The sequence below is a fragment of the Salvelinus namaycush genome, chromosome 3, assembly GCF_016432855.1.
Source record: "Salvelinus namaycush isolate Seneca chromosome 3, SaNama_1.0, whole genome shotgun sequence".
Lineage (NCBI taxonomy): Eukaryota > Metazoa > Chordata > Actinopteri > Salmoniformes > Salmonidae > Salvelinus > Salvelinus namaycush.
In genome coordinates, this window is record NC_052309.1 from 7,420,974 (window position 1) to 7,434,581 (window position 13,608).

Here is a 13,608-nt window from a genome sequence, read left to right on the forward strand (position 1 = left end):
AATTATGACATTGGGCCTCTGTACGCGAAGACAGAGCGACAGACCGACCGAGCGACAAAGACAAACAGAGACACTGACCAGTCTGTGGAGGCCCATGCGTCGACCCCTAGCAGGCCGGAGCGGACACTCTGGACTGTCTCAGGGGGAACCTCGGGGCTGTCCAGGAAGTTGACCACCTGCTTGATGACTGCGGCCTCTCTCAGGATCAGACCAATCACAACACACCACTCCAGACAGCCAGCCTCCATGAACACATGCAGGAGGTACCTGAGGACAGAGAGAGATAAGCTATAAAAGGCATGATCCATAAGGGACTGGTTTCCCAGACACAGAGGAATTTTAGCCCAACACTAAGAAGCATATGGTGAATGGAGATTCTCCATTTAGTTCATCTGAGTCCAGGGAAACATACCTAAGGATACACAAGCTAAGGCTGACAAATCACACAAGATATACACAAACCTACATATGAAACCAACACACAGACACAAACAAATAGGTCACCGCAGCCATACGTCTAGCTAGGTTGGGAAGTGGGGTGGAGGAGTATTAGTAGCACCTAATACCAGTAGTAGAAAAAAGTACTCGATTGTCATACTTGAGTAAAAGTAAAGATACCTTAATAGAAAAATGACTCAAGTAAAAATCACCCAGTAAAATACTGCTTGAGGAGAAGTTTAAAAGTATTTAGTTTTAAATGTAAGTATCAAAAGTAATTGATAAAATATATTTAAGTATCAAAAGTAAAAAAAATTAATCATTTCAAATTCCTTAAATTAAGCAAACCAGACGGCACCATTTTTTAAAACAAATATTATTTACAGATAGCCAGGGGCACATGTCAACACTCAGACATCATTTACAAATGAAGCATTTGTGTTTAGTAAGTCCACCAGATTCAGAGGCAGTAGGGATGACCAGGGATGTTCTCTTGATAAGTGTGTGAATTTGATCATTCAAGCATTCAAAATGTAATGGGTAGTTTTGGGTGTCAGGGAAAATATATGGAGTAAAAAAGTACATCATTGTCTTTAGGAATGTAGTCAAGTTAAAATTTAAATAAAGTAGAGGTTCTATTTGGTTCTATTTCTTTCAGTATGGATAGAGGTATCACCCTTTCATTCAGTATGGATAGAGGTATCCCCTTTCCCTTTCATTCAGTATGGATAGAGGTATCCCCTTTCATTCAGTATGGATAGAGGTATCCCCTTTCCCTTTCATTCAGTATGGATAGAGGTATCCCCTTTCCCTTTCATTCAGTATGGATAGAGGTATCCCCTTTCCCTTTCATTCAGTATGGATAGAGGTATCCCCTTTCCCTTTCATTCAGTATGGATAGAGGTATCCCCTTTCCCTTTCTTTCAGTATGGATAGAGGTATCACCCTTTCTTTCAGTATGGATAGAGGTATCACCCTTTCTTTCAGTATGGATAGAGGTATCCCCTTTCCCTTTCATTCAGTATGGATAGAGGTATCCTTTCCCTTTCATTCAGTATGGATAGAGGTATCCCCTTTCCCTTTCATTCAGTATGGATAGAGGTATCACCCTTCCCTTTCATTCAGTATGGATAGAGGTATCACCCTTCCCTTTCATTCAGTATGGATAGAGGTATCACCCTTCCCTTTCATTCAGTATGGATAGAGGTATCCCCTTTCCCTTTCATTCAGTATGGATAGAGGTATCCCCTTTCCCTTTCTTTCAGTATGGATAGAGGCATCCCCTTTCCCTTTCATTCAGTATGGATAGAGGTATCCCCTTTCCCTTTCATTCAGTATGGATAGAGGTATCACCTTTCTCTTTCTTTCAGTATGGATAGAGGTATCCCCCTTTCTTTCAGTATGGATAGAGGTATCACCCTACCCTTTCATTCAGTATGGATAGAGGCATCCCCTTTCCCTTTCATTCAGTATGGATAGAGGTATCCCCTTTCTTTCAGTATGGATAGAGGTATCACCTTTCCCTTTCATTCAGTATGGATAGAGGTATCCCCTTTCCCTTTCATTCAGTATGGATAGAGGTATCCCCTTTCCCTTTCATTCAGTATGGATAGAGGTATCCCCTTTCCCTTTCATTCAGTATGGATAGAGGTATCCCCTTTCCCTTTCATTCAGTATGGATAGAGGTATCACCCTTTCTTTCAGTATGGATAGAGGTATCCCCTTTCAGTATGGATAGAGGTATCCCCTTTCCCTTTCTTTCAGTATGGATAGAGGTATCCTCTTTCCCTTTCATTCAGTATGGATAGAGGTATCCCCTTTCCCTTTCATTCAGTATGGATAGAGGTATCCCCTTTCCCTTTCATTCAGTATGGATAGAGGTATCCCCTTTCCCTTTCATTCAGTATGGATAGAGGTATCCCCTTTCCCTTTCATTCAGTATGGATAGAGGTATCACCCTTTCCCTTTCATTCAGTATGGATAGAGGTATCCCCCTTTCATTCAGTATGGATAGAGGTATCCCCCTTTCATTCAGTATGGATAGAGGTATCCCCCTTTCATTCAGTATGGATAGAGGTATCCCCCTTTCATTCAGTATGGAGAGGTATCCCCTTTCCCTTTCTTTCAGTATGGATATAGGTATCCCCCTTTCTTTCAGTATGGATAGAGGTATCCCCCTTTCATTCAGTATGGATAGAGGTATCACCCTTTCTTTCAGTATGGATAGAGGTATCACCCTTTCTTTTAGTATGGATAGAGGTATCACCTTTCCCTTTCTTTCAGTATGGATAGAGGTATCCCCCTTTCATTCAGTATGGATAGAGGTATCCCCTTTCTTTCAGTATGGATAGAGGTATCCCCCTTTCATTCAGTATGGATAGAGGTATCCCCCTTTCATTCAGTATGGATAGAGGTATCACCCTTTCTTTCAGTATGGATATCAATATAAATAATATTTGTGGAGGTGAATGTTGCTTTCCTCTGTCCTGGTTTCAAAGGGGAAACATCCACCAACTAGCTATGTAGCTAATGGAAGGTGCACAATCCATGGCTACAAAGCTACTGTATCTCGTTGGCTAGCTAGCTAGCTACTCTGTCAGTTAGCTGGATGTGCTAGAAAGTAATAGAAACAAGTTGAGAAAACTAAAAGGTGTTTTATCTCCTGAATCAAATTGTTTCTACTGTCTTGAATGTAGAAGTTCTATTATGTGATCTCCCAGAATAAATACTCTCTCTTTGATAAGAGATGTTCATGTCAGTGAATCAGGTTGTCTCCGTGGTAACTTGAGACTCTTTCTGCAGTACATGCCTTCAAGCTACCATAAAAGTCATGAATTATTCCCTTACCAAGGGGAAATTATTCCTTCAGGTAAACCCACTCTGTCGCTCTGATTGGGCTGTCAAATAGAAGTAGAAATCCTGTCTATGAGTGGGAGGACAGGCTTACCGTAGCTGGACCTGGGACTTGTGTGGTCCCTTGTTAGCCAGCTCCATGGAGATGTGTTCCAGCTCAGAGTGGGTCAGACTGAGAGTAGAGAAGTTCTCATCCACCATGGTCCAGTCTCCATCCACCATGCTGCTGGTCTCTGTCAGGTCTGTGGCAGAGCCGATACTGCACTCCTCCGCTAGGGAGAGAAAGATGGAGGGAGAATGAGGAAGGGAGGTAGTTGATGAGGAAGGGTAGAAAGCGAGAGAGATATTAACAACCCATTTTAAAACATTCCACAACACCGTTCAAATTGACACAAACGCAGAACAACGCCAAATTCATGAGAAATTTAATGGATTAGAAAAAGCTATAAAAAGGACAATCAAAATCCACTGGATTCCCCAATTACTGACCAGGAGCTGTATAAGAAACTTCAGGCCCTCAATTGTAAAAAAGCATGCGGACCTGATGGCATCCTAAATGAGATGCTCAAACTCACTAGTGTAACATTTACATTGGCTGTATTAAAACTGTTTCATTTGATCTTGAGTGTAGGTTATTTCCCTGACATCTGGAATCACAACCCCAATCTTTAAGAACAGAGACAACAATTACAGAGGCATTTGTGTGAACAGTAACCTGGGGAAGGCTTTCTGTAGTATTATAAATGTAAGAGTTCTAAACTTCCTTAATAAGCACAGTGTCTTGAGTAAAAGCCAAATTGGATTTATACCAACACATCGCACAACCGATCATATTTACACCCTACACACCCTGATAGATAAACATGTCCACCAAAATAATACCAAAATATACACTTGCTTTATCGACTTCCAAAAAGCATTTGATTCTATTTGGTATACAGGACTGTTCTACAAAGTTATTGAACGTGTTGTAGGGGGTAAAACATGACATAATTAAATCAATGTATACTGGCAATACGTGCAGCATTAAAATTGGCAAAAAAATAACAGAATTCTTAAACCAGGGGCGGGGCCTTCAGAGGCAGGGCCTTCGCCAGGGTTGCAATCTGAGCCCTGCACTCTTCAATATTTACATCAACGAATTGGCCACTATTCTAGAAAAATCCTCAGCCCCTGGTGTTAGTCTCCACAATTTAGAGGTTAAATGCCTGCTCTTCGCAGATGACCTATGCCTGCTGTCACCCACAGCACATGGCCTACAGCAGAGCCTGGACCTGCTGAAGCAGTACTGCCAGACCTGGGCCCTGGTAGTAAGCACCAAAAATACAAAAATAATGATTGATCTCAGGGAATTAGACCAAAGTTGTCAATTGGTACAAAATATAGAGTACTGCACACACTACAATTACATAGGTTTAAAAATAAGCTCAACTGGACACCTTAATGAGGCAGTGAATGAACTGAGAGAGAAAGCACGCAGGGCATTCTACGCCATGAACACATTCAAATTGAAATACCTATTAAAATTTGGCTAAAAACTAATTGAATGAGTCATTGAAACAATTGCACTTCATGGCAGCGAGGTGTGGGGTCCACTTGCAAAACAAGATTTCACCAAATGGGACAAACACCCCATTGAAACCCTGCATGCAGACTTCTGTAAGATTCTCCTACATGTCCAGAGGAAAACTACAAACAACGCATGCAGGGCAGAATTAGGCCAATATCCACTAATAATAACTCAAAAAAGAGCAATTAAGTTTTGGAAACATCTAAAATACACTACCAAGCTCTGCAATGCCAAGAGCTGAGCAAAGAAAAGAGTCCCCTTATCCAGCTGGTCCTGGGGCTGAGTTCACAAACCTGTTCTACTAACACACTGAAGCCTCAGGACCAGAACATCCAATCAATCAGAATATAACAAATTACAACACAGTCCAAACACAACTACATTACTTATTGGGAAACACAAGCACAAAGCAAAATGCAGTGCTATCTGGCCCTAAATCGACAGTATACCGTGGCTAACTATTTCACCATGGTTACTGATTAAAACCTTGATAAAGTACAGGCTGAGTGAGCACAGCCTTGCCATTGAGAAGGGTAGACACAGGAAAACCTGGCTCCCTGTAGAGGAAAGGCTGTGCAACCACTGCACAACAGCAGAACCTGAGACAGAGCTGCATTTCCTTACAAAATGTAAAAAACATAAAACAATTCGAGTAATTTCCCCAAATTTGAAACCCTTATTCAAGGTTCCAGAGCCCTCTCTGATGTGAATAGGCTACCCGTCCTGTTGGGGGAGGACGCAGACAGCTGTGGGTTGGCAGAGCACTACATTACTGCCTGCCATAAGATGAGGGACAGTGTCTGACAGACCAATCAACCTGCACATGTCCTCTACTGTATGCTTATTGTTCAATGTATGGTTATGTTGACCCTTGGCTATTGTTGTCCCGTTGACAATTTTGATTCTTATTATAAATATCCAAAGTAAGCTTTGGCAATACGTACATTGTTATGTCATGCCAATAAAGCTATTTGAATTGAGAGGCACAGCGAGAGCCAGAGCCAGAGAGAGAGAGATTATTATTATTATTGTTATATATAATTTTGACCCTTGGTTATTGTTGTCACTGTTGTCCTGTTGACAATTTTGATTCATTTTATATTGTAAATATCCAAAATAAGCTTTAGCAATATGTACATTGTTACATCATGCCAATAAAGCAAATTGAATTGAGAGAGAGAGAGAGAGAGAGAGAGAGAGAGAGAGAGAGAGACACACAGATAGTAACAGGTCATGATCAGATGAGCTCCTGCATTTTTCAGCATGTTCTTAAAAAAAGATAGATTTATAGTTAGATACACTTGGATTGTTTTGTCAGGAACATATACAGGATGCTACCCTCTACAACATAACCTTCACTCCAAATCAAAACCTACAACCTGATTTTGGTCAGAATTACGGAATCACCTGGAAGGCTTACAACTACCAAGGATTATTATTCCAAAACTACACAGCAAATGCTCTGGAAAACAACAGAAACCTGAAAACACCATCCAACCTGGAACTGAGTGAGTAATGTTTTGTCTGAAGCTATATTTTTTTTCCAAAAGCCAAGAAGAAAAATACATTACATTACTTTATAAGGACTGAATGCTAAATGAAGGCTGCCAAGCTTGATACAACTTCAATTAGCACTGACGTGTCAAGTGAGAGGTGTCAAAGCCCTTTAGCCCAACAATGGCAGGAGAGTCACACAGTCTACTCCAACCAGATGGAGAGGCCTTAGAAGCTGCCTCCCGCTGTTCAGAAGCTGCCTCCCGCTGTTCAGAAGCTGCCTCCCGCTGTTCAGAAGCTGCCTCCCGCTGTTCAGAAGCTGCCTCCCGCTGTTCAGAGGTAATTAAAATACAGTACCCTGTGTATGTAAAGAATGATAAGACACGAAAAGACCACAAAATTAAGCTCCTTATGGAAAATCAAGAGACACTTTTTGCTGACTATTATAAAAATGGGAACATCAGCAACCTTATCTTCCACACAAACCATCCCCTGGCATGGCACAGTGCTATATTAGCACACTACCCCTCTGTTAAGAGAGGGGGGGTTAACGAGGGGTGGAAACTCAGGATACTTGACAACGAGGACTCTGAGTCAGCTAATATAAATCTATATAAGTCTGGAACAATACTGGTACAGGGCAACCCCAAACAGTTTCAGATGGACTGTCACCTAATCAAAGAATTAGCTGAGCAGGAGAAGCTCTACCTTGAGAAAAGATATCCCCACCTCGAGCGGGTCAGACCAGACCTCTTCATTATATAACCCCACAGACGAGCAACCCCAAGTGGAAAGTCAACCTCCCAGCACAGAGTACTACTCCCTCATTGAAATGAAGGATACATTTACCCAGCTGGAGGTAAGGAAAGTGGAGCTGGAACAGCAGGTGATTACACTTCAAGTCAGCACAGACCCAGACAAAAGTCCAGCACAACAACTTAACCAAACCCGGAGAGCTGAAGAGAGATATCTGCAGTCTGGACTGTGGTGAGACAATTTCAACAGGAGAAAAAGCATGAGCAGAAGAAGAACAGAGCACTAGAGGAGAGGACCAGACTGCTGGAGGAGAGGGTGAGGGGGATGGAGGAGAGGATCAGACTGCTGGTGGAGAGGTTGAGGGGGATGGCGTGTGACAGAGAACAACCCACTAGAGAGGTGGCCACCCCCGCAGAGAAGCCAGCAGAACAGCCCACCTCAGCCCCCGACAAAAGTCTCGACACCACAGGAGAACATTCCACACCAGACCCTGACCATAGCCTCGACATCACAGCAGGACAGACAAATGAAGAACCCCAAGCCCAGGGGATTTCATCCCCCCCGTCAGCCACCATGATAGCCCTCCTGACAACCCCCCCACACCCACTGAGGACATACACAAGACAGATTGTAAATTATAAATATATACAAGAAAAAAGACTATTTCCCAAACAGGGAAATAATAATAATAATAATAATGAATAATAATAATACACCCAGCGCCCTAGACCTTCTGTCTGAGGACCAACTAGGTTCACCCAGCCACATAATAATACACCCAGCGCCCCCTAGACCTTCTGTCTGAGGACCAACTAGAATCACCCAGCCACATAATAATACACCCAGCCTGCCCTAGACCTTCTGTCTGAGGACCAACTGGGTTCACCCAGCCACATAATAATACACCCAGCCACATAATACACCCAGCGCCCCCTAGACCTTCTGTCTGAGGACCAACTAGAATCACCCAGCCACATAATAATACACCCAGCGCCCCCTAGACCTTCTGTCTGAGGACCAACTGGGTTCACCCAGCCACATAATAATACACCCAGCCTGCCCTAGACCTTCTGTCTGAGGACCAACTGGGTTCACCCAGCCACATAATAATACACCCAGCGCCCCCTAGACCTTCTGTCTGAGGACCAACTAGGGTCACCCAGACACATAATAATACACACAGGCACAAACGACCTGAGAGCCCAGCAGGAAAGGGTGGCCACAGCACTCAAGGGAGTGATTGAAAAAGCTTCTTCTAACACACAAGTGGTTGTCTCCACCCTGCTACCATACAGCAGGTAAACACAAGTATTTCCCGTGACTGTGCCTCAAAACCAAATGTTTACCTGAACCACCACTCCACCCTGGACTTGAACAGCCTTTATGACCAGGTCCACCTCTACAAGGCACCAGTTCCCACCTTCGCACGAACCCTAAAGGACATTGCTCTCAAACGCAGCTCCAACACTTCACACAGGAGCAACAGATCAATAGACACCCCGCCCAGACCAGATAGACACTCTCCCAAACCTGCGGGTTGCCCTCTAGGTTAAAGAGAGCTGGTAGTCCCATCCACCAAACTACCAAGTGTGAAACAGGGAAGGGACGGGGGTATGCTAATTTGGTATAGATCAGACCTAACTCACTCCATTCAAATAATCAAAACAGGAACATTTTACGTTTGGCTAGAAATTCAAAAGGAAATGGTCTTAACAGAGAAAAATGTCCTCCTGTGTGCTACCTATATCCCCCACTAGAATCCCCATACTTTAATGAAGACAGCTTCTCCATTCTGGAGGAGGAAATCAATTACCAGTCCCAGGGACATGTACCAGTCTGTGGCGACCTAAATGCCAGCACTGGACAAGAACCTGACACCCTCAGCACACAAGGGGACAAACACCTTCCTGGAGGTAACAGCATTCCCTCCCCCATATGCCCCCTAGGCCCTAACTATGACAACATAACCAACAAAAACGGGTCACAACTCCTGCAGCTCTGTCGCACACTGGGTATGTACAGTTGAAGTCGGAAGTTTACATACACCTTAGCCCAATACATTTAAACTCAGTTTTTCACAATTCCTGACATTTAATCCTAGTAAAAATTCCCCGTCTGAGGTCAGTTAAGATCACCACTTTATTTTAAGAATGTAAAATGTCAGAATAATAGTAGAGAGAATGATTTATTTCAGCTTTTATTTCTTTCATCACATTCCCAGTGGGTCAGAAGTTTACACACACTCAATTTGTATTCAGTAGCATTGCCTTTAAATTGTTTAACTTGGGTCAAACATTTCGGGTAGCCTTCCACAAGCTTCCCACAATAAGTTGGGTGAATTTTGGCCCATTCCTCCAGACAGAGCTGGTGTAGGCGAGTCAGGTTTGTAGGGCTCCTGGCTCGCACACGCTTTTTCAGTTCTGAATCTAATACCTTGACTTTGTTGTCCTTAAGCCATTTTGCCACATCTTTGGAAGTATGCTTGGGGTCATTGTTCATTTGGAAGACCCCTTAGCGAACAAGCTTTAACTTTCTGACTGATGTCTTGAGATGCTGCTTCAATACATCCACGTAATTTTCCTACCTCATGATGCCATCTATTTTGTGAAGTGCACCAGTCCCTCCTGCAGCAAAACACCCCCACAATGATGCTGCCACCCCCGTGCTTCACGGTTGAGATGGTGTTCTTCGGCTTGCAAGCATCCCCTTTTTTCCTCCAAACATAAATGGTCATTATGGCCAAACAGTTATACACTGCTCAAAAAAATAAAGGGAACACTTAAACAACACAATGTAACTCCAAGTCAATCACACTTCTGTGAAATCAAACTGTCCACTTAGGAAGCAACACTGATTGACAATAGATTTCACATGCTGTTGTGCAAATGGAATAGACAACAGGTGGAAATTATAGGTAATCGGCTTTTTTTGGTCCTCCAAATCGGTATCGGCGGTGAAAAATCATAATCGGTCGACCTCTAGTACAGACTCAGTGAGCATAGCCTTGCTGTTGAGAAAGGCCACCGTAGGCAGACCTGGTTCTCAAGAGAAGACAGGCTTTGTGCACACTGCCCACAAAATGAGGTGGAAACTGAGCTGCACTCCCTAACCTCCTGCCCAATGTATGACCTTATTAGAGACACATACTTCCCTCATATTACACAGACCCACAAAGAATTTGAAAACAAACCCGATTTTGATAAATGCCCATATCTACTGGGTGAAATAGCACAGTGTGCAATCACAGCAGCAATATGTGTGACCTGTTGCCACAAGAAAAGGTCAACCAGTGAAGAACAACCACCATTGTAAATACAACCCATATTTATGTTTATTTATTTTCCCTTTTGTACTTTAACCATTTGCACATCGTTACAACGCAGTATATATACATAATACGACATTTGTAATGTCTTTATTCTTTTGGAACTTGTTTATTTAACTTTTGTATATTATCTACTTCACTTGCTTTGGCAATGTTAACATATGTTTCCCATGCCAATAAAGCCCCTTGAATTGAGAGAGCGAGAGAGGCGAGAGAGAGGTAGAGCGCGAGCAAGAGAGAGGTAGAGAGCGAGAGGTAGGTAGAGATCGAGAGGTAGGTAGAGCGCGAGAGAGAGGTAGGTAGAGAGCGCGAGAGAGAGGTAGGTAGCGAGAGTTCTTTGAGTTCTCTAAGGGAAAGAGAGTCTCAGCTGTTCCTATCTTCTGATGAAGACTACTTACTTTTGTTGGTTAGTGGAGAGAGGAAGGCCTCCTGTGTCTGTGGCCCCCCGTGGGACAAGGCAGTGTCCATCTCTGTAGGCTCTGTAGGTCCAAGAGCCCCCAGCCCGTCTAGCCAGGTGTGGTTGCTGTTGCGTGCTGCGGCCTGCGGGGGCGCTGTGTCCATGTCACTGTTCAACAGGCTGTCTGCTGACTGGGACTTCAGTAGATGCTGGCTCAGCACTGGAGGAGGGAGGGAGGAACAAACAGGGTCAGAGTTAATTGAATGATAAAATAACACTTAACTAAACAAATGTGACTTGAGAAAAAGATGCACTCAGTCACGAAGTTTGCATCAAACACACCCAATGAGTCAGAGGGTGAGGGGGACACAGTCATTGCTGAGGACAAAAATGCATTGCAAACACAGACGGACAGAGCTCCTGAAGCACCAGCAGTCACACACACACACTTTCAGAAGTATTCCAATTACCTCAATACACACACACACACACAAACTCTGATGCACACCTGTCCTGCGGTGTCCGTTCTTGAAAGGCGAGCTGATGGAGCCGGCTGGGATGACAGGAAACGGCCACAGGAAGTCCTTGTGGAGACACTTCAGCGCCATGACAAAGTCATCAACCCGCGCCACCCGCGTGCGCTCGTGGCACAGCCAGCCAATCAGCTCGAAGCCCAGCTGGGCAGAGAAACAACCCAGCTCTTTTAGTCTGACGTGCTCAAGGAGGTGGCGGGCGTGACGCCTCAACATCATGTCTATGTACATGTTCTCTGCACAGTCACTGTCCTTAGGCCACCTGTCAGACCTAGAGGAGGAGGGAGAGACGTGTTATAGCTATGAGGAGAAAGGCCTGTAGTACATACACTGCTTTACCAGAATTGGGCTCAATTCCATCCGACTTTCAGTCAATCCAGGAACTGATCGAACTCTGAGCCGACAGGAAAAAAATAAATAAATGGAACTGACCAACTCCGTGGGGTCAGTGTACTGAGCCCAGAAATGATTTGGAAGAGGACAATCCCTCTCAGTACACATTAAATCAGTCTTTCTAAAAGTATGGGTCGCGGATCCGTTAATGGTGGGTCGCAACATGTCAGAGTAAATTTATAATTATTTAATTGATTACTGGAATTGATCTGGCCAAGTGCAACAGAGCTCTCTGCTTAGCAGCGGCGTCAGTTTGGAACAGCGGCGTCAGTTTGGAACAGCGGTGCGAGTGGGAGGAAGACGTGTTTCGCTGTTTACAGCATCTATTTTCTGCAGTTGTCTTGAAGATCACTCCGTGACCCACACGCTGCAGCTGTGGCATTCAGCAGCAGATAAGCTGTCATCATTCTCACTCGCCATCACTCACCGCTGTCATCAAATGGACTCAAGCTGGCCACAAGTTCTGATTGAGCTCAATCGTCATGAAACGCAAATACCACGATTAGTTTTTCTCGCTTGGTTTCATACAAACTTTGAGAAATAACGAAGAGCGCCAACAATGTGTTTTGGCGGGGAAGTGCTTAGTAATGAGTCTCAAAACGAACAAATTAAAACAACTAAAAATCCACTGCATGACGGTAAACCCAAGGAGTTCTTTCAGAACAGGGTCAAAAGCTTCAGGAAACAGTGCTTCGACAGTGGAAAAGTCAGTCAGCTAGCAAGACATTGTTGTAATTTAACAGGTGATGAGCATCAATAAGGGAGTACTCTCTCATATAGTAGATGTGAGTCTCATTCAAACAATCCCCTGGCCTTGCACACAGCTAATAGCTAGCTAGCTAACGTTAGCCAAAGCAAGCTAGCTAGTTACTGATAGTTCAACCCTAAGTAACAGTACAGAAAAAGGTATCAAGCCTACTGTACATCTTATTGTAGAAATGATTGTTGAAAACAAGTCTAGGTTGGAACTGTTGCTGTTAAAATACAAGTAATCCGTTTCATTCTGAACTGGAATAAACTGATTGAAGCAAGATGGTTTTTTGAAAGAGTTCTGGCTTGCTCATCTACAGCAGGAAGTGGTCTCCTGCCTGACTGAGAAAGCAGAAGATGTTCTGATCTAGTTTGCAAGTCAGGGTTCCTAAGTCTAGCATACTTAAAAAACAAGTACAGAAACAGACTCCATGCTGGGCATGACTTCACTGTTGCACTGTAAAAAAAAACTCAGCCCAGAATAGACATGCTTGTTGAAAATGTCAACTTGTGTGATTTGGTCAATCAGTTTATTATAAAAAATATTTATTGTATTTTAATAGCTACAGTACCAACCTAGACAGGTATGTAATGGTGTGTTTAATGGGGAAAATAACCATGAATATATATTTATATGGGTATTTCATTATTTGATTTTGTCTATATTGCATTTGTTTTAGGCATAACAGCAATGAAATGTACCAATATTTACGTATAGTTGCATATTTTCATAAGCTTGGGTCCCAGGAAAACACAGAATTTCTCATTTGGGTCCCAGACTGAAAAAGTTTAAGAACCCCTGCATTAGATACTCAACAAACAAAAGCTGCCTTTGAATCATATGATACCTAAAGAGAGGAGATGTCAAAGAAAGTGTGTGTGTGTGTGTGTGTGTGTGTGTGTGTGTGTGTAGCGTACCCCTTAACAGAGGGCCCAGAAGGCATGCTAAAGGTCTTCTGTAGGTTAAACTTCCCAGCAGCGATGCTGTCAGCTGACTGAGACAGACTGATGCTGCGATTCCTGAATAACTCAAAACCTCCTGTCGAACTGGGTTCCTGTTGAGAGGACAGATCATTATCAGGGGGAAACTCATCCAGTA

At 43.4% G+C, this 13,608-nt stretch overlaps 1 protein-coding gene across 9 annotated transcripts in view; it reads right to left on the bottom strand.

The window, feature by feature from the left end:
• LOC120044890 (guanine nucleotide exchange factor subunit RIC1-like) overlaps nt 1-13,608 on the bottom strand; it is a 98,900-nt gene that overhangs the window by 5,369 nt on the left and 79,923 nt on the right. For all 9 annotated transcript variants that reach the window (XR_005476585.1, XR_005476591.1, XR_005476586.1 and 6 more), the window contains exons 22-26: nt 13,428-13,564; nt 11,342-11,637; nt 10,835-11,053; nt 3,386-3,563; nt 79-267 (exon numbers count right to left, since the gene is read on the bottom strand). Coding sequence is in view for 1 of the 9 variants with exons in the window: in XM_038989612.1 (XP_038845540.1) it covers nt 79-267; nt 3,386-3,563; nt 10,835-11,053; nt 11,342-11,637; nt 13,428-13,564 (1,019 nt within the window). In the remaining 8 variants the exon portion in view is untranslated. The remainder of the gene's footprint in view (nt 1-78; nt 268-3,385; nt 3,564-10,834; nt 11,054-11,341; nt 11,638-13,427; nt 13,565-13,608) is intronic.